At 37.4% G+C, this 22006-nt stretch overlaps 1 protein-coding gene across 1 annotated transcript in view; it reads right to left on the minus strand.

Moving 5' to 3' along the window:
• Window positions 1–513: 513 nt before the first annotated feature.
• Window positions 514–22006, minus strand: part of Tmem106b (transmembrane protein 106B) — a 29305-nt gene continuing 7812 nt past the window's right edge. Inside the window, exons 5-9 of the mRNA XM_057769933.1 lie at window positions 19922–20081; window positions 9338–9478; window positions 9063–9112; window positions 8126–8179; window positions 514–6346 (exon numbers count right to left, since the gene is read on the minus strand). Of these exons, the coding sequence (XP_057625916.1) occupies window positions 6208–6346; window positions 8126–8179; window positions 9063–9112; window positions 9338–9478; window positions 19922–20081 (544 nt within the window). The 3' untranslated portion in view covers window positions 514–6207. The remainder of the gene's footprint in view (window positions 6347–8125; window positions 8180–9062; window positions 9113–9337; window positions 9479–19921; window positions 20082–22006) is intronic.

Raw genomic sequence — 22006 nt, forward strand, 5'->3', positions numbered from 1 at the left:
GTGGACACAGGTGTAAAGTTAGGCTGTGGTGAACAGATAATTAAGGGTTTCAACACCAGAGAAAGGACCTAGGCCTCTTTTTTTTTTTCTTATAAAGAATATGGGAAGAGGAGCAATAGAGATTCCATACATAAGAATCCAGAGATATTGTGAGTTGAACTTGAGTGAAGTGGGATTCCCCTCTGTATGGTGATTACTAATGATTAATAAAGAAACTGCTTTGGGCCTATAGCAGGGCAGAACACAGCTAGGCAGGGAAAACTAAACTAAATGCTGGGAGAAAAGAAGGGGAGGTGGAGTCCGAAGAAGCCATGTAGCCCCACCAGAGACAGATGCCAGACGGAACCTTGCCAGTAAGCCACAGTCATGTGGCGATACACAGATTAATAGAAATGGGTTAAATTAGGATGTAAGAGTTAGCCAGTAAGAAGCTAGAGCTAAGAGGCCAAGCAGTGATGTAATTAATACAGTTTCTGTGTGGTTATTTCGGGGGCTTATATGGGAACAAATAAGCGGCCTCCATCTACACTTGAGGACAAAAACGGAAGCTAGAGTGGATCAAAGAAAGAGCTGTCAAAGATGAGGCTCATACTCAGATTCTACAAAGCTGAGGGGACTAAAATATCTGTATTTACAAAATCTCAAGAGCATAAGCCAAATAATTCATTGATATAAATTTTATTTTTCATGCTAAAATGTTTTTTACAAATTTTATTTTGTCATACACAAGTATAAGAGTAACAGTTACAAGTGAATTTAAAGAATGGCACTGAGGGGCATGTCTATTCTTTTGTTACTATTACAGCCACATTTCCCCACACAAATGGCAATCATAACTATAATTCAGAACTGAACTGTACAAATAATAAATTTAATAGATGTACCATGATGGAGACCACTAAAGAGCAAGTATACAGTATATATTTTACATTTTCTTTTCTTTTTTTTTTTTTTTGTTTTTTTTTTTTGGTTTTTCGAGACAGGGTTTCTCTGTGGCTTTGGAGCCTGTCCTGGAACTAGCTCTTGTAGACCAGGCTGGTCTCGAACTCACAGAGATCCGCCTGCCTCTGCCTCCTGAGTGCTGATTTGAATTGACGGTAAGAGTCTAGCCAGCCTCTGTGTAACGATACTCTGCATCTAGCACAGCCTGGCTTTGTTTCTCCTCATCCTGGACAGCACTAAGTATCACCCAAGACAGCTGATGCAGCATCTCCCAGACTTCTAGTTTCTAAAATTCTGAGTGAAGTGGGTCAATTTGGACTTCTACATGGTAGTAATATTACCTTTGGCCATTGGCACAATACTATTCTTTTGTGTTTTGCAGCATACAAAATATCCTGAAAACATTTTTCCTAAACCCATTTCAATTAATGTAATTAAACAGAAGACAATAACTTCCTTCTAGGACAGTTAGACTCAACTATGAAAAGCTTCTCATAATCTTGCTAAGCTATCTATGCAGTGCTTTGAGGGTTGAACACCAACCACTCTATGTTCTTCAACTTAGAGGTTGTGTTAAACGTGCAAACAAACTAGAAAAGGGATCGCATTAACATTTGAAAACATGGGAATTCCATTTAGTAACCATATCACTATTGGTTTTACCCAAATTAAAGGTAAGTTTCAAAATTCCTCCATGAAACCTGTAACTAAGCAAACCAAAGACACACAATGTAGTTCCAATTACAAACTGTAAATGAATATTGCTATGTAAATAAATCTTGGATATAGAATTTAAATTTTTGATCCAAGTATATCACAAATACATTCGTTTTAATCAAAAATAAAACTTGAATAATGGTTCTTACCCAACTATCTCAGATATGTAATAATTTTTCTTAAAAAGTTAAATATCTCATTTAAAACCTAGTTTCACAAAAAAAGTGAGAGGCATAAAGCCGGCCCCTCTAAGATGTTCTCTAGGTAGGCCAAGCAACTGTTGTATTTCAGTGTTCTCAAACTCTTACCTAAGGGCACCCAGTTTACCTTGTGATTACATACCAACAACTTTAAGATCAACTCTTATTACTTGCCAAAAAAGACAAATAATGTATTTGAAAACCTAAAGCTTATATACTTTTAAAGTATATGAACGGAACAATCTTTTAGAATACGAAGCATTGTCTAAATGTCTATTAACTTAAGCACTTTAAAAACCAAAGAGAATGGCAAAGTCTCAGCAACACACTTGCCAATAAAATATCCAACATTATTTCCCAATAAGGCTAAGAACCAAAAAGGACTCATTAGGGCCAAGTTTCAAGTCTTCTAAGACGTTACTTATCCTGGGTTTTGATGTCACCTCCTACCCCTTTGTACACTGCACTTCCATTTCCTAAGTGCAAATTTGAAGATCTGAAGTGAGTTATATTTTATTCTTGTAACTTTTTAAAAAAATAACTACTTAATTAAGCCCAAGTAAACAGGAATCAAAAGAAAACTGAGCACAAAATAAAGTTATGGTCTATTAAATGTTACCTCAATATGGGCTTTCAAGCAATTTCAAGGAATTATCTCATGTGTAATATTTTCACACTGTATTACAAATCTCAAACACAATAATCTTACTTATAAATAATTCACACTGAAAATGTTTAATTTTTATTGGAATTATTGAGGAGTATGAAACATTGAAACAAAAATTAAGTTCCAGGGTAGGCTTTAACGTATTCTATATACATTGTTCAATTTAGTTTTAGAAATATTTTAAATAACAATTTGAAGTTACCAAAATCTTAGCCCCTCACTATTAACTTCAAGAAATTTTATTATATTTTTACATGCATTTGTGTGTATTATTTATGTGTGCATATATATGTGTATTGTGTGGGGGTGGGCAACAGAGAACAACTTGTAGAAGTTAAGATCTCCCCTTCTGCTATGAGATGTAGAAACTGAACTCAGGTCATCAGCCATGGCAACATCTTTATCCACTGAACCAGTTAACTGGACATTTCTAATTTTTAACAGCATTAAGTCATGGCTTTCTGATAGATATTTTAAATAACAGGGCACAAATATGAGAGACAGAGAACCTACTTCTGGCCACAGGGAAAGTATTTGCTGAAATATAATTTTAAAGCAAATCCTCTCAGCATCGTGCTGAGAAATCATGTAAGAAAAGCAGAGAGGAGAGCAACAGCAGTGTCTTGTACACACAATATCCACACAGTCTGGAAGAGTACTGGATTAGAACAGAACACAATTTACTTCGGAGAACATGGAGCAATACTATGATGTCTTCATCAAGTGTCTGGCTAGGTTATGAAGGTACTCATAAAAATATACTCATACCTACCCTTTCTCCATGCCAGAAGTCAGACTCAGCACTGACCCAAGGAAAGCCAAAGTTCATACTTCCCAATGCTTCTACAGCTATTGTTTAGTTTCTCCAATACATGGGTTCTGTTGTTGTTTGTTTCAGTTTCATTAACTTATAGCTTTTTATCACCCTGGCTTACCCAGGAGTTACTTGATACCCCTTGAATAGTCATAGGCAATCTGCATCTCTCTTCCTTTTATTTTTTACTTGGGTTTAAATTCCAACTGTTTTTTTTTTTTTTAATGACTCAAACATCATCAAAACTAGACATTAAACCTAGATGTCTATACGTGACTGAAATTTTAAAAGTTAAAAGAAAACTGCAATTGAATCACTGGGAGCAAAGTTGCTTCCAGTTGCTGCACTGTCCTGTCCCTCAGGCCTTCCACAGGCACTCTAGAAGAAGGTGAAACAGACTTGCTCACTTACACAGTGCAATCCCAGACTAAAACACACACAGAAGGAACACAGAAGGTGACTACAATATGAGGCATATGGAAAGATTGATTCTGAAGAAATGAATGAATGATGATTTTGTACACCATGTAATGAGGGTAGGGAAAAGCACAACAGAAAGCATAGAAAGATTTCTTTACAGTTTGTTTTTACACATAGAAAGTCACTAAAGCATCAAAGTTAACTGACCAAACATTAAACTACATAGTTTACTGGTCAAGAAGAGACACAGGCTTGGAGGCCTAACTACTGATAACAGTGATTTTCAAGAAATAGGATTAAATATTTCTGGACAAAAGGAAAATCAGATGAGTCACAGCCACTGGTTATGTTAAAATGAAAGAATACAGATAATGAAGTGAGTTTAATTCAGAAAGAATAAGCCCAACAGGACATTTGTGCAATTTGTGCACACTGAAGGAGAATGAATGTGGAAGGTGGTGGGGAAGAGGATGACCAGCAAGCACAGGAAAGGAAAGCATCCATCAAAGACTGTTTGACTAGAGAATGAATGACTGCAGAGAATGGTCTGGGCGCGACAGGAAGGCCAGCCTTGTAACCCCTGGGAATGTAAGACACAAAAAAATGGATGTTTGAAATGTTCACTCACAGTGAGGAATATGGTATGGGAAAGACATAAATGTGCTTAAGGGACAGGATTAAGCCATTAGAATTTATGTTTGATACTTGAGAACCAGACTGGTAAATAGGCTACACACCACAACTAAGGTAGGCACTTGGGTATGTGAAAAGGAAAACCCAATTTCTTCAATGAGAAAACAAAAAGAAATTAATCTGGTGATGTGGTATTTTCCTCTGTATGTTGTGATTGCCATTGGTTAATAAAGGAGTGCTTTGGACCTATAGCAGGACAGAACAGATCTAGGCAGCGAAAACTAAACTAAATGCTGGGAGAAAGGAGGTGGAGTCAGAGAGAAGCCATGTAGCCCCACTGGACACAGATGCTGAAACTTTTCCCAGTAAGCCACAGCCTCGTGGTGATACACAGATTAATAAAAATGGGTTAAATTAAGAGGTAAAGATAGCCAATAAGAGGCTAGAACTAATGGGCCAAGCAGTGATTTAAATAATATGGTTTCTGTGTGATTATTTCAGGGCCAAGTGGCTGAAATGACCAAGCGGCCCTCCTCCAACAATCTGGTATCATATTTAGTTCCTATGATTAGTGTTAGGGTCTAAGAGTTTTCTGAGTGAACAAGGTAAAGAACCTTATGGAAAATGATACTCAAAATATGTCACAAGGTGAACACATCCATCATACTTGAAAACAGTGCTAGATGAAATTTAAAAAAGGAAGACTTAATTAACTGCTAAAAGCATCAAATCAGTATGATTACAAAGACTAAAAATTTAAAAGCAAACTACAGGTTTTATTTTGATACCGCCATCAATGTTCAATGAAAGGATTTCTTGAATAATTTTTAGTAAAAAATAATTTCCCTCCATAAAGCATTCATAAAATTGATGATACCTAATCATTGTGAAAAATATTTATGTAATTCTTAATATGAAAAGCAACATAAAAGTAAAGCATCAAACTGTTTTATTTTATGCCAGATCTAACAAGTAGTCAGAATCTACTGTTACTTTATAGATTTCTGAATTTCATTGCCCTGTTTTATTTTTTATGAACAACTTGCTTTACTTCTCAATCAGTACCACTTCATTTGACATTTATCAAAGGTGTATAAAAGCCATGCAGTTTATTTACAATATTGTACACAAAAGGAATATGTTTGATGATGACACAAAATTCATGAAGCTATACATGAAGCACATACTAAGAGGTTCTTACAAAGTATAGAACAGAATTTTGCATACTGTTATGGTTGGTAAATATTATGCAACCATTAGCTAAAAATAAGACAAAAACATGCAAATGAGTAGAATTTCAACAAATTAAAGGCTAAAAACATTTAGCTAATAGTTAAGTTATCATATAGTCAAAAGACTACCATCATGTAAGAATGGGAATTTATAAAACAGGTTAGTTTTTAAAAGTCCTCATGACTTTCAGTAATTTCATATAAAAATCTTCGGAAGTTATTTTTCAAATTATGTTCATGAGTGAACTATAATACCAATAGAGCTATAGATTAAGTCTATGACTTTTATATAATTATTTATTGTATTTAGAGGAAGTCTCATTTTTCATATTAGGAACGAAGATAAGAAGAAAGCCAATCAGTTAACTTACAATCGAATAAGGGCTCCTGGTATGAGCAAATCCTCAACACAGAACAAGAGTCCAGTAACCGCATAAGGAGCAGATTCTGTCATCTGAGCCCTCAGTGTCCTAGAGTACACTTTAGACGTGCTCAATTCGAGAGGTCCTTCTAGGCAGTGCGTCCTCACTAACAGTTCTGAGCAAACCTCGATATGTCCTTGCTCTGTCACATCTTCAGGCTTTACTGTTGTGGTTGAAGGACATTTAGATACTCAGACTGGGCCAACTGGTAAGTTGTGTTCCTTCCACAGTCCACGTACTGGTACCTCTCCTGAGATATTTGCTCAGAGTGCCCAAAGTACGTCGTTGTTACAGTTACTCTAAAAAGGAAAAGAATGGAAAGAATATTTAAGATGTATGTAAAAATTATTCCAAGAAGATTATTTGATATTCAAGTTGTATGTAAAAATTATTCCAAGAAGATTATTTGAGGTTAAAAATCAAGCTAATATCAATTTATATCTCATAAGTTAAAATCCTAAAATTACTTATTGTGAATTATAATAATCAGTTACTGATAATTTGGATTTGGTATTAATGATGGCAATATTATAGACATTGGATTCTTAGGAAACAGTTCTGCACCAGATCCAAAAATGGTAACTGAGCAACCCTGTCCAATTATCTGCTTAGATAATATATAAAAATAGATAATAATATATATTTCTTTATAAATACATTAAACATATCTATAAAATATATATTTAAAAATATGTCTTAAATAATAAGTAGTTATTTTGACTAAAAGTAGTTTATTACATGTTTAAAAAGAATCACATGGTTCCCTCATGATATGAAAAATGAAAATTAAATGTTAACTAATGACCAAAATATCAAATACAACCAATGATATTTTATGTACCTAAGTAACATCCTATGGGAGGACTTGAGTACCAGACTCGGTACACCCTCAGGGCTCAGAATTGGATGTCTATGGCAAGTAAGGATCTGGGGGTAAAAAAAATTTACTCAAGCACATTACCTCTGCATCTTCTTTATTCTTCATGTGAGGGGCAAAAGTGAAGTGAAAGGGTGCAGAAAAGAAGAGGCATAAGAAAAAGGAAAATAAAGAAGGAGAATAAGGGGAAGAAGTAGAAGTAGCGAGAAGAAGGAGAAGAAGAAGGGATGATCCCCACTAGGTTTCTAGTTTTTACAGACATAGTTGGAAAATTCCACAGGCAAGAACAAAGATAATATGCATATCAAAATCACAAAAAGGGCAGGTAGAACCTGACAAAGCAGTACTTTGGAACAGGTGACATGACCCAGGAAAGAGCCAGCATCTAAGGGGAAGTACCTGACTTTCCAAACCATTAGATAAAGTTACTAAACATCCCTGATTCTTGGATTTACTTTCTCCTCATCCAAACTCTTTGGTGATAAGCAGTTATGGGGACGCTCAGATTTGGTTGTTAGCAAAGGTGGGGCATGCTCAGTGCCTATCTTCTATAGAAATTTCCATGTGGTCTATTAGCAGGTAGTTTTGTGGGATTGGCTCTATGTAAATTTGACTAAAGAGTGACTGTTATTGCTCTAAGGCTTTATGGTGTGGGGGAATGGGGTAATCATTCTTTTGCCTAGGCAGAGGTTACATTGCTGAGTTGTTCTGGAAATGAATTCCATTTTGAAGGGAAGAATCATAGCTTCCCAAGGTTTCCACAGATATGACAGCGACTTTTACAACAGACAAGTGTTCCTGCAGCTCTGCAAGATGGGTGTCCTATAAGTTGTACACTCATGGGTTTGCCTTTCTGAATCTGTCAGCTGTACATTTACTGTAGAGTCCTGTGGGCTCCACCAATACCCAGCAACACATTATTCTTCCTTGGTGCTGTAAGTTTAATTACCAAGCAGAAAGGAACAGCTGTTGGCCCACACTCTGTGTTAACCCTGCCTTCTTCCCATAATGCTTGCAGGTTTTTGACTGTGTCTCTGAACAACTATAGCTAGCTAAGTGAGAAAACATTTACATTTTACATAGCATTCTTGTAAGACTGAAGGTCCAGCTGAGATGGCTTTCATGGGGATGCATCTCCTAAAAGACTTTATAAACTCAAAGTCTTAGCAAGAGCTATTTTTGCAAACATGACCATACTTACTGCATCATGAGTACTATGTTGTGTACTTTGATGGAGACCAGTGTACAGAAATCGCTGTTAAAGAAATTAAAATGGGAAGAGAAATGTTATTATATTATTAATCACACTTCTGGTATACCTAATAGACACTGAATATCAATTTTTTGTTTTATTTTTTCCCTTTGAGATGGAATCTCCATATGTTATGTAAATTGGCCTCAATAATCTTCCCTCTCTCATCCTCCTTAATAGCTGGGAATATGGGCCCATGTGTTCATTATTAAGAATACATAAGAAGTGTGGAGAGATGGCTTTTGGGTAAAACACTTGCTGGGTAAGCACGAGGACTAGGGTTTGGATACCAAGCACTCAGGCTGAAAGCCAGGCATGGCAGGATGCACTTGTAAATTCAGTACTAGAGGCTGGGGACAGGATATTAGGTGCCTGCTGGCCAGGCAGCATCACCAAATAAATGAACTCTAGGTTTTCAGTAACAGACCCTAACTTAAGATAAAAGTAGAAACTGATAATGGAAAACACTCAACTTCAACCCTGGCCTCCACAAATGCATGCATGGGTGTGTTTATCCTCACACATGCAGCACACACACACATACACACACACACACAAAATATTAAAAAGTCATCAGAACTATGGGTCCATAAAAATTATTATGCATTAAAAATCTCAATACTCCTATATTAATATACCATGAATATATTATAACTAAAAATAAGTAATATACATATATAATATATATTGTAATATATATGCAAAATTTTGGAAATAAAGAAGAATTTCATGGGTACAGGTACATATGTACACGTTATGTACACTGTAGAGTACAATGCTGCAAAGCACGCTTAGAGAACAAACACTGAAAATGTGGTCATTTTAACTGATAACGTTATAAAAATTCAGAAAACAAAAGGTAAAGCAACTAAAAATCAGCACTTACTACATGTAACTCATTTCCTCAGCAATAACTGTGGGTACCGTATAATCAATCTGAAAGCAAAAACAACAGAACAGCAAGGAAAACATCAACAGAGGATAGGATTCAAACACTAAACAATCACAACTTTCCAAGAGTTAGAAATCTTCAGCGAACTTGATTTATACTTATATGGGGCACATTTCCAAGTCTTTGAGGACATCCCCCTCGTTCCCTTTTACAACATACAGGGTGCAGAACCATTTAACTCTCTCAGACTGTCCGTGACTGAGGCTTACCTGCTTCATATCAAGTGGGCCAATATTAGTTATGTTGTTTAAGCGTGCTTTTCCAATAACTGTTTTTGAAAACTGAACTTGAGCAGTGATGTTTTCAACTTCAACAGAATAATAGTTATTGTTTGTTATATTTAGTGTGTTCTGTAAAAAAATGGAGGCAGAGAAAACATAAATTATCTTTAAATAGGCACACAAATGTGAATTCAAAACTATAGATCAAATGATTTTAATTGTGACTATGCCTCATTTATTAGGTATAATATTAACAAAATATTAACATGTCAAATTAACAAAAATGTCAAAGAACATTTACAGAGATCTATGTGTATATGAAACACAAAATTCAAAATTTTGAAAATCAGACACAGTAAATATATTACATAAAAATATAGAAAAGTAAATTTTAGAACATTTTTTTTTAATTTTAGCAAAAGTTGGACCAAATGTAATTTTAAAATTTCATTTAAATGCTTATGCATTATATATAAATATGCATTATATATATATTTATATGTGTGTGTGTCTCTACCAACTACATACTTAGTACTTAAAAAATAAACAAACAAAAACCACAGTCTTGAAATGAAAATAATTGTGTTCATATAGGATACCAAGTTTCAAGAAGTCCTGCAGATCTTGAACTCATTAGGTAGCAGCTAAGAATGACCTTGAATTTCCCCTCCAATTGCCAGCTCTACAGTCCTCCAATGCACCACAAGTCTGGTTTTGTGTGGCAATAGGAACTAAATCAGATCTTTGTGCATAATAGGCAAAAGACACTACCAAATGAGTAGCATTATCAGCCTGTTTACATGAAAATGGCATTTTTCACTTACACGCTTGTAGAGATTTATACCAAATCAGCATGCAGAGAAAAAAGGTTAGATTAAAGTTTGTTGCTCAAACTGGTTTCTACTTTCATTCTTTTGCTCTAACCTCCAGTGGCAGCATCATGCACATATGCTACCATGGCCAGTTTTAGTTTGCATGTTTTAAATTCACACTATTGTTTCAAACTACTTTGGAAAATAGTCAATGAAAAAGTCTTTCATGCAGAAAAGCACAGTGCGCTCTCAGCTGAAATCTGCATGAAGACTCTACAGCAATCACTGCTGCTTGACATAGTTCCTACATTTTGACACTGCACACCACATTTCTCCAGCACCTTTCTACTTTCAATTTTAATGATTCTCACTATTAACGCCTTTCTCTTTAAGAAATTTCTTGCAAGCTTTGGTAAAAGATAAAAATGTGTACAATTTTAGCTATAATGGTCAGTCCTGTCCCTTTAAGAGATAAGCCATGCCCACTCCCTCCCAGTCCACCGAGGTAAGCTGATCTTCAGCCTCCAGCCTGAGTCCCTCCCTTTCCACCTCTCTCTCAAAGAGGTAGCTTCTGCCTTGCTCCTTTCTCCTCCCTTCTCCCCTTCCCCCTTCCCTTCTCCCCGTTCCCCTCTCTTCCATAACCCACTAAATAAATACCCACTTTTTCTGCATGGCGTGCCTATCTGTCACAGTCTTTCACCTGCTTTGTGGCTTCCTACCTGGGACCCAGCTGCCTTTGTGGCTTGCTGTGGTCTCAGGACCTGCTGCCCACTGCCTGTCACCACTTGGGGACCTGCGGCATGGTCTCATGGACCCGTGTCCACTGCCACCACTCGGGGACCTGCAGCATTTTACTTAAACCATTACATTGGTGCCATCTGACTCGGTAGACCCTCCTGCTCCTCGCCCAGGATCGGGATCCAGAACCGGGTAGTTTTTCCACAACGACATGTTCCATCTGCCTGAGCCGTTTGTTCTTTCCATAGCTAAAAACATGACCAGACAACCCGGGGTCAGTCCTCTGGCACTAGCACTACACATGCTGGGGGCCCAAGGTCCCTCGGATTTTTCTCTTTTCTTTTCTTTTCTTTTCAACCACTTATTAGTGATCCCCATTGTGAGACACTACTCAGAGAGGCCTCTAGACTCTGGCTTCCAAGTCACCCAGAACAGAGCCAGTCAGGCTTTAACACCCCAGATGTAAATTGAGGACACTTTTCTATAAGCCTTGTGGTGTTTGCCACCATTTTGCACCTCACCTATAGAGTAGAAGTCCTCCTATAAGCCTTGCAGTGTTGCCATTTTTGTGGGTTTTTACGTTTTCAGCTATATAAACCCTCACTCTGCTGGTGTCCTGCCAGTTCCACTGGCTCCACTTTTCCTCAAACTGTTCCTGTCACAGCTACTGCTGCCAACAAGATTGGTGGGATCCATGAGGCAGCTGTTTTTAATTCCAGCCTTTTGCTCCCAGCCATAGCTTGTGGCATGGTGACTCAGCAACAGGAAGGATCATGCCTCTAAATCTCTCTTCCATATAACATGTGACCATTGCCATTCTGGCTGTCAGGTGACTTCACCGCCATCTTAACTGAGAGCCAGGTCAGGTAACCAAGTTCTGCCATCTTTACTGAGGTATTCCCTGCCTGCCCGGTTTATTTATGTTTTTATCTCTAAACTCCTCTTGCTGACTCTGTAGCATGTGTGTTTTATGCAGTGGCATGCCTTCGGTAGGGCCCACCAAGAGCATCCACTTCACCTAATTCCTGTTCACTCTGTGTGTGTGTTTATATATGTAACTTAAGTGCACCTATGTTTAGTGTTAAATGTTATAATTGTCTGTTCATTGCACCTCATTTCAGACTACAAAAACAATAAATCTCATGCTTTAAACTGGTATGTACTTTTAAGTCTCTTACAAAAATACTTTATATTTAATCCAACCATGTCAAGCTTGGACCTAGCTCTCCAGGCAGATTCTACACTGTAGCTGTACCTGATAAACAGCCCTCAACTGCTCAGAATCTGGGGAATATGGCATTTAAATATTTAATTATTAAGAGATGTTTCATAACAAAAAGAGACAGGTTGGCTCCTAGCAGCAGCACTCTATTTCCTCCAAAGAAGAGAGAAGACAAGTGGGAACAAAACAATGTCCACTCGCAATTCATTTCAACTGCCAAGCACTGACTACAGGAAAAAACTGTCTTTCATCTAAACTGAAGATCACCAGACAGTGGACAGAATCACTGAAATCAACAGCCTAGCTGTACATGTCTAGCTTGTCTTCCTAAAGATTTCTAGCCCACAGGATCTTCTGGAACCTGGCGGCCCTGTGCTAAACAGGAAAAGAAAAATATGACTCTCAGCAACCATGGAGGACCCTGAGGAATAGCTCTAGGTGCCAACCAAATAAGTTTTCTGTTGTTTTTTAATCAATAACTCAAGTAAAAGTTTATCCTTCTCAAAGATCTCTGACGTAGTTTGACAACTGAGAGGTTCTCCCCTTTCCCCATCTGCTTCTCTCTTTCTCTCTCGCTCTGCCTCTCTCTCTGCTCTTATCCCTTCTCTTCCCTTCCAAAACTCACTCAATATATACCCAACTTCACTCTGCATGGTGTGCCTATCTATCTCAGTCTCTCACCCGCTGTGTGGCTTCCTGGGACCTGGCTGCTTTCGTGGCCTGCCATGGTCTCTGGACCGCTGCCTGCTGCCTGTTGCTTCTAACCTGTGGCATGGTCTCATGGCCCACTGCCCACTGCCATCACTCAGGGACCTGCAGCATTTTACTTAAACCATTACAGTAGCCTTAAACATAATAATTCTTTGGAAAAAAAAAAAAAACCCTGCCACCTTGGAACTAGGAATTTCATTGTGCACATCTAATTAAACCAGGAACAGGAAAGTTAGAGATTTACCAGGAACTCTTGATCCCAAGGATGAAATGCCTACAATTTAGGTCCAGAGTCTGAGGCCATTAAGGCCAAGAGTGCAGTCAACAAATGCAGAGAAATCAGAATGGTCCAGTATAATGGGAAAAGAGTAAGACATCAGGACCTTCCTTTTTGGAAGCATAAGAGGGGAACAGCAAGACTAAAAATTTGTAGTATAGTGTCTTTTCCCCAGAAGTTCTTTTCCCAGGGTAAGGCTTTTGGATAAGAGTCTCCATTCCCTGAGGGCTTGAGGAAAGACTGGTTTGCTAAAGAAGTCATTCTCCTTATCTCTGGCAAGAGGTACTTAAGGCCCTTTCAGGCACACAGGTGCTTACCATCAAGGTCAAGACTAGCTTCCTGAATCTCTGATTTCAGGTCACACCGCAGCAGTTTTACATGACCTTTTTCTCCCATTTAATACTATGCACAATAAACTGTGCAGTCTTTTTTCAGTTAGATGCTGCTGGTAGCCATTCTGAGTCACCCTTAGATCAGTGTCCAACTCTTCCTCCTCTATCACACCAACTGCACACATCCTCACTGGGACCTGAACCCTCTTGCCAAAGAAGGTTTCCAGCATTCATGTAAAAATATCTGAGACTGCTTGACTATATATTTAAAGGTCTATATGGAGGCTGATTTATATATTTGTTAGCAATTGAATGTATATATTGTTGAGAGTTAAGTCTTCAGAGTAGAATCAAGATGATGATGACTTACAGAAGTTTTCCCGTGTCTAGTAATAAAGACTGGAGTGTTTCATTACCGCAGTGCTGGTGACTGGTACTATGGCACTATGATACGTACTTCGTTCAGTCCTTGCTCCTGGCTGGCAATTTCCGGCTCATTTACATTAGATTATGGTTTTGTCCAACTGCAGTTGGCTATCTTCCAATCATGCTGATGCAGCTAATGCTTCATAAAAGCTCAAAAAGGACCCAGGTCATCTCTCAACAGATAAAACGCGTGCTGGGAGTACGACACACCCCAATTCTATAGAGACAGAAGCCACACCTCTGCTGTTTACTCTGTCTTTTCATATGTCTATGGATCTGTAGCCCTTAAAATATCTTTTTAATGAACCAATAAATGCAAGTATATTGCTGCTTTAAGTTCTATGAGTTGTTCAGACAAAGTAACCAAACTAAAATATAGGATATGAGACTACCAACTGATAGTCTTACCAGAAGTTTTGGGTGTCTGAGCCTGAAACTGGCTTCTGAAGTAAAAGTAGGACAGCTGGGACTTAATGTGTAACCCTGAGGTCTGAAGGTTACCTGCAGTTGGCCAGTGTCAGAATGTATGAATTTAGAGGGCACTTGGCTGGTTTCTTCTGCAGAACTGCCTGCCTGATGCTGAGGATAAATCCTCTAAGTTGGGATCACAGATGTCATGGGAGAGAGAACAGAGTTTTGTTTTGTCCAGGGCATCCCCATACATTCTTAGCTACTATAAATGGAAGTATTCATTATTTTATACATTGCTATAACCAAATATCCAACAGAAAGCAGCTTGAGAAAGGAAGGCCTTGTTTCAGCTTTTATATGAGGGGATGATGGCAGATGCTTGAGAGCTGATAACATCTCACATTCTTAGTTAATAAGCATAGAGTAATGAGTATTGCTGCTTAGCTAGCTTCGCCTACTGATTCAGCCCAAGACCTCAACCCTTAAGATAGAACTGCCTACACCTAAGGAGGGTATTTCCCATCTTAACCTACTATAGACAATCCCTCCCAGCACTACCCAGAAGCTTATTTACTAGATAGATGTTTCTAGATTCCGTCAAGTTGACAGTCAATAACACTCACAAATACACTCACATCCCTCATTTGAAGGGACAGGAATAATACAACTCTGGTACGATGAAAGGACCTCCAGCTTATGACATAGAGTCCTGTCAGCCTTTTACTTCAATGTCCTCGAGTGAAGCCTAATGTTCAACTTAACAGAAATTCTATTTCTGACTTAAAGGTCAAATTCCTTAATTTGATTATGAAGAAATATCTAATACTGTGAGAATCCTTGAATAATTATTTAAAACACAGTAAGACACCATCATTTAAATATGTTGGTATTTAAAAGCAAATAACATACTCATGAGAACTCTGCCAAACAGACCACAGTATACACTGGGCTTGAAGTCATAAACAACTATGATGGCACAAGTGATTATATAGCAAACCATGGTCTTCTTAGCCAAACGCTAATCTGTAAATGTAGATATAAGATTTTTTTTTTTGGTTTTATGAGACAGGGTTTCTCTGTAGCTTTGGAGCCTGTCCTGGAACTCTTGTTGACCAGGCTGGCCTCGAACTCACAGAGATCTGCCTGTCTCTGCCTCCTAAGTGCTGGTATTAAAGGTGTGCGCCACTACTGCCCAGCTTCAACTTTATCTTTAAACAGAACTAAATAAAGGTTTATTAAAGGTGGCAGAATTTTTATTTCATAAAATGGAAAGCATGACATCTAATGTTTCAACTGTTAAACTTTTTAAGGATTACCTGGAGTCAAATGTTGAAAAGTAAACTGACTGTATTTTTTTCTTTCCCAGAAATTGTTTATTTGATCTTCCTACAAAACACAACTTCAAATGTTAAATGATTCTCCACATACTCAAATGCCATGGGATTATTACCTAACATTACTGGCAGAACCAAAAATGGCAGTAGGACCAAAACAGAAAATTCAATGCTAGCCAGAAAGGATGAGTGAACCATCTCACAGCAAATCTGCACCAACGGACCATCCCCATTCTGTCCACTGTTACCTTCCCTAGGCCAACGCCAGTCCCTGGCCTTGCAGCTGCTGGGCTCCCACCCCCAATCCCAGCTAGCTTCCACTACTGAGGGACAAACCATACCAGCCAGAACAGGCCCAGGCCACATAAGCTGGAACAGAATTCCAGCAGACGCCACAGGTCCAAACACAATTCACATTAGTTGGGAGAACCAGATCAAGGGATTTATCAATTACCAGAACCTTTGGTCATTAATATCTCTCAGTATCAATGAACTCAATTCACCAATAAAAAGACACAGGCTAAGAGAATGAACATGAAAACAGGACTCATCTTTCTGCAGCATACAAGAAACACACTCAACATCAAAGACAGTCATTACCTCAGAGTAAAGGGTTGGAAAAGATTTTCCAGTCAAATGGACCTAAGAAACAAGCTGGTACAGAAAAACTAATATCTAACAAGATAGATTTCCAAATAAAACAAATAAAAAGAAAAGAACACTTAATATTCATCAATGGAAAACCCACCAAAATGACTTTTCAATTCTTAACATCTATGCCACAAATGCAAGGGCACCCACATTTATAAAAGAAATATTACTAAAGCTAAAATCACATAATGAACCCCACACATTAGTTATGGGAGATTTCAACAGCTCAATCTTACCAATGAATGGGTCATCCAGACAGAAATTAAACAGAGAAGTATCAGAAGTAACAGATCTTGATTCAAATGGACCTAACAGATATCTACAGAATGTTTCACCCAAACACCAAAGGATATACATTCTCAGCACCTCAAAGAACTTTACCCAAAATTGACCACATATTCGATCACAAGTTACAAAAAAATTGGACTAACACCTTGTATTTTATCAGATCACCTTGGATTAAAATTGGAGACCAACAAACTGCAGAAAGCACTACAAACTCATGGAAATTAAACAACTCTCAATTGAATTACCACTGAATTCATTGAAAACAAATGTACAACATACCCAAATTAGTGGGACATAATGAAAGCAATGCTAAAAATACAGTTCATAGCACTAAGTACCTTCATAAAAAAAATTGGAGAAATTTTATGCTAGCAACTTAACAGGAAAACTTCAAAGCTGTAGAACAAGGAGCAAACACACCCAAGAGTAGTAGGCAGCAAGAAATAATGAAACTGAAGGCCGAAATCAATAGAATAGAAACAGAGAACAATACAAAAAACAAATTAAACAAAGAGATGGTTCTTTGAGAAAATGAACAAGATAGACAAACCCTTATCCAAACTAACCAAAAGGCAGAGAGAAAATATCCAAACTTACAAAATCAAAAGCTAAAAGGGGGATATAATGATAGACACTGAGGAAATTCAGACACTCAATAGGCCATACTTCAAAAACCTGTACTCCACGAAATTGAAAAATCTAAAAGAAATGGACAAGTTTTTTGACAGATTCCACATATCAAAATTAAACCAAGCCCAGATAAGCAATTTAAACAGACCTATAACCCCTAAAAAAATAGAAGCAGTCATTAAAATTCTTTCAAAGAAGAAAAGACCAGGTTTAACCACAGAATTCTACCAGAGTTACAAGAAAGAGCTAATAATAGTATCCCTTAAATTATTCCAGAAAACGTAAGTAGAAGGAACACTGTCAGATTCTTTTTATGAGGCTTCAGTTACCCTAATGCCAAACCACACAAAGACTTAACAAAGAAAGAGAATTACACACTGATTTCCCTTATGAACATTGATGTAATAATAATAATAATAATAATAATAAAATACTAACAAACCAAATTCAAGACACATCAAAAAGATCATCTACCATGCCCAAATGGGCTTCATCCCAGAGATGCAGGGATGGTTCAAAAGTCTGTCAATCCACCATATAAACAAACTGAAAGAAAAACACACACACACACACACACATATGATGTGATCATTTCAATAGATGCCGAAAAAGCCTTTGATAAAATCCAAAATCCCTTCATGATAAGTCTTGGAGGGATCAGAAAAACAAGGAACACACCTAAAATATAATTAAAGCAAGTTGACAGCCAACATCAAATTAAATGGAGAAACTCAAAGCAACTCCACTAAAATCCAGAACAAAACAAGGCTGTCCACTCTCGCCATATCTATTCAATATAGTACCTGAAGTTCTAGCTAGAGCAATAAACAACGAAAGAAGATCAAGGGGGATAAAAATTGGAAAAGAAGATGTCCAAGTATTGCTATTGTTTTGCAGATGACATGGTAGTATACATAAGCAATCCCCAAAATTCTGCCAGGAACTCCTACAGCTGATAAGCACCTTCAGTAATGTGGCTGGATACAAATTAACTAACAAAGAAAAACTTAGTAGCCTTCTTACTAAAAATGATAAAAGAGCTGAGAAAGAAATCAGAGAAACAACACCCTTCACAATAACCACAAACAATATAAAATATCTTGAGGTAACTAACTAGGCAAGTGAAAGACCTACATGACAGAAACTTCAAGTCTTTGAAGAAAGAAACTGGAGAAGTTATCAGACGATGGAAAGATATCCCATTCCCATGGATCATATTTTAACATAGTAACAATGGTCATCTTATCAAAAGCAATCTACAACTTTATTGCAATCCCCATTAAAATCCCAACACAATTCTTTACAGACCTTGAAAGAACAATACTCAACTTCATATTGAAAAGTAAAAATCCAGGATAGCTAAAATTATTATCCTGTACAATAAAAGAACTGTCAGAGGTATCACAATCCCTGATATCAAGCTCTACTACAGAGTTATAGTAATAAAAACAGCATGGTATTGCAATAAAAATAAACAGGTAGATCAATGGACTCTAATGAAAGTCCCAGACAGAAATTCATACATCTTGATTTTTGGCAAAAAAAAGTCAAAACTATATGGGAAAAAAAAAAAGCACCTTTAACAAATGCTGTTGGCATGTAGAAGAATATAAATGTGTCTTGCACAAAACTCAAGTCCAAGAGGAACAATGATGTTAACATAAATCCAGTTACACTGAACTTCATGGAAGAAAAAGTGAGGAACAGCTTTGAACACCTTGGCACAGGAGACAATTTCCTGAATAGAACACCAGTAGCATAAGCACTAAGACTGACAATTAATACAGAGGTTCTCAAGAAACTGAAAAGCTTCTGTAAGGCAAAAAGCACTGCCAAAAGGACAAAATGCAGCCTACAGAATGGGAAAGATCTTTATCAACCCCACATCCAACAAAGAACTCAAGAAACTAAATATCAAAATACAAATAATCCAATTAAAAAAATAGGGTACAGATCTAAGCATAAAATTCTCAATAGACAAATTTCAAATGGCAGAGAAACACTTAAGGAAATGGTCATCATCCTTAGCCATCAGGGAAATGCAAATCCAAATGACTCTGAAATACCATCTTACACCTGAGAATGGCTAAGCTCAAAACCACAAACGACAGCTTATGCTGGAGAGGAGGTGGAGCAAGGGGAACACTCCTCCATTGCTGGTGGAAGTGCAAATTTGGAAAGCCTCTTTGGACATCAATATGGAGGTTTCTCAGAAAATTAGGAATCAGTTTACCTAAGGACCCAATGATACAACTCTTGGGAATATACCCAAAGAATGCTCAATCATACCTCAAAGACATTTGCTCAGCTATGTTCACAGTGGTTTTATTTGTAAAAGCCAGAACCTAGAAACAACATAGATGCTCATTAACCAAAGAATGGATGAAGAAAATGTGGTACATTTTCATAATAAATTATTACTCAGTTGTAAAAAAATAAAAACATCAGGAAACTTGAAGGTAAATGGATGGGACTGGAAAAAGATTGTCCTGAGTGACGTAACCCAGACCCAGAAAACCAAACATCATTATGTACTCACTCATAAGTGAATATTAGCTGGAGGAGGAAGAGAAGGCTGTTGCTGGGATATAAAGTAAATAAATTAATTAAAAAAGCAATGCAAATTCATGGAAAACATAGCAGCAATGGGTCAGCAGCAAGCATTATCTGAGCAGAGCAAATGCGTGCCTGTTCAACACAAAGGATGGAGTCAAGGCCTTCAGCAAAAGTGTGCACTTACCGTGATATTTAAATATATGATTCGCTTTTGAAAATCGTAACTGACATAGGCTGATTTTACGCCAATATACTTCACATCAATAGATCGAGGGAAAAGGAAAAACACGGCCAATCCAGACAGTAGCAGGCAGACAGACACGGATGCCATCACATACAGTTTTCTGAAAAGAAAAAGAGGGCTTACATATATGCCATCCCAAATTACATAGAGCAACATGGAACAAGTTTTCATTTGAATTCTTCTGCCACATATTATAGCAGCAAGAAGAAACATTTGATTTTTACCAAATTTTCACTCTAGAACTATTAACTAAGGTTGGTACTATAAGAGTTAAAATAGTATCCTTAGAAGATAAACTATCAATTTTGGAAAATGAGATTTCAGGTTATAATGAATTATTTAGAACTGATTTTCAATCCAGACTTTACGTTAGAATGAAGTATAGGGCTCTTTACAAACATAAAATCCAGGTGTCCATCTGAATTCATGGAAGCAGGGTTTGAACCGGAGAGTCTTACTTCCTGCCATGACAAAAGCGTGGCATAAGCACATGGCTCCCTGCCCTCATTAACTCCAGTCCTTTTAGACTCCCTCCCTGAGTACTCAGGTACTCAGTTCTAAAACCATTGTTTAATCTACTGAGCAGCGAAGATGTTATTTATTCTCTTTTGCTTAGTATTAATCGTGTATAAGAGAAAAAAAGACAAATTACCTACATGTCTTTTCTATCCATACAACTCCTCTGAAATATGTATTTTCTTTCAAGATTACACTCAAACTGTGTTTTCAGATTTCTTGAGCACTTCAACATGCACTGCTCTCCTAAGAGCCAATTTCATTCTGAGTCCCGCCCTCCCTTCACCTTCCTGTGACCTATCCGTTTGTGTACTCTCTCCTCCCCTAAGCTTCCTATGTCTCAATCAAGTTAACTGCATACACCTTAGAACAGCTGTTAAAAACCCCCTAATGATTTTTCTAGGTACTCTGGCTTCCTAAGAAGAAAAATGGCTTATTAAGAAGAAATAAACTAAATGAACAAAATTTCACTAATCTGCTACCACAGAGTTTATGCTGCTGTTTGGAACAAACCAGCCAATTCCCACTCATTTGCTGGGGAATTTTTTCCATTTTAGTAATAATGATCCCCAAGAAACCAATAAACAAACTCATATTTGTCATCCCTACATATACTCATAGGAACAAAAGAAATATAAAAATCATTGTGATCACAAATCCTAACTTTGTTATATTTCTAATATTTCACTGGGTTGTTTTATTTTTAATTGTGTACACACACACAAACACACACACACACATTTATTTGCTTTGTGTTATTTGAGACAGGGTCTCAGAGAGACATAGGCCAGAGAGAACTTGAACTGAGGACGGCCTCGAACTTATGATCTTCCTGTTTACTGGGATTACAGGTGTGTACCATCATGCCTGGTTGCTCTTACTATATTTGAAAACTATCTTCAGTATAATGTTTGCAAAAGTGGAATTTCTTCACCAAAGACTGAAAACTTATGTAGTTTTGCTTAGAAAATACAAAATGTAGAAAGACATGAGAATGTTTGTTTTCAGTCAGTAGTGTCAATAAAACATGTTGACAAAATTCAGGGCTTTTGCCAATCTGAGAGAAATGATATCTCTGTGTAGACTGAATTTGCATTTCTTTAAGGAACAAGCTGGTGTCTTATAGTGATATTTTATTTATATTTTAATAAATAATAAGTAATAATAATAATAAAGCTTGCCTGAAGATCAGAGGGTAAAACTAAGTCACTAGAGGCCAGGCAGTGGTCACATACTTTTAATCCCAGGATTTGGGAGATAGAGGCGGGATCTCTTTGAGTACAAAGCCACCCTAGGCTACACAAAACCAATGTAGAAACAGATCCTGGTGGAGGTGGCTCACACTTTTAATCCCAGTACTGGGAAGTCACACCCCTTTAATCCCAGCACTAAAGGGGAATATAAGAAGGGAGGAAACAAAGCCTCAGGGTTCAGTCTGTGGTCACCCAGCCATGGTAGAGGTAAGACTTCTCTAAGGGTTTGGCTGTTTTGCTTTTCTGATCTTCAGCT

Source organism: Chionomys nivalis, chromosome 1 (genome assembly GCF_950005125.1).
Source record: "Chionomys nivalis chromosome 1, mChiNiv1.1, whole genome shotgun sequence".
Lineage (NCBI taxonomy): Eukaryota > Metazoa > Chordata > Mammalia > Rodentia > Cricetidae > Chionomys > Chionomys nivalis.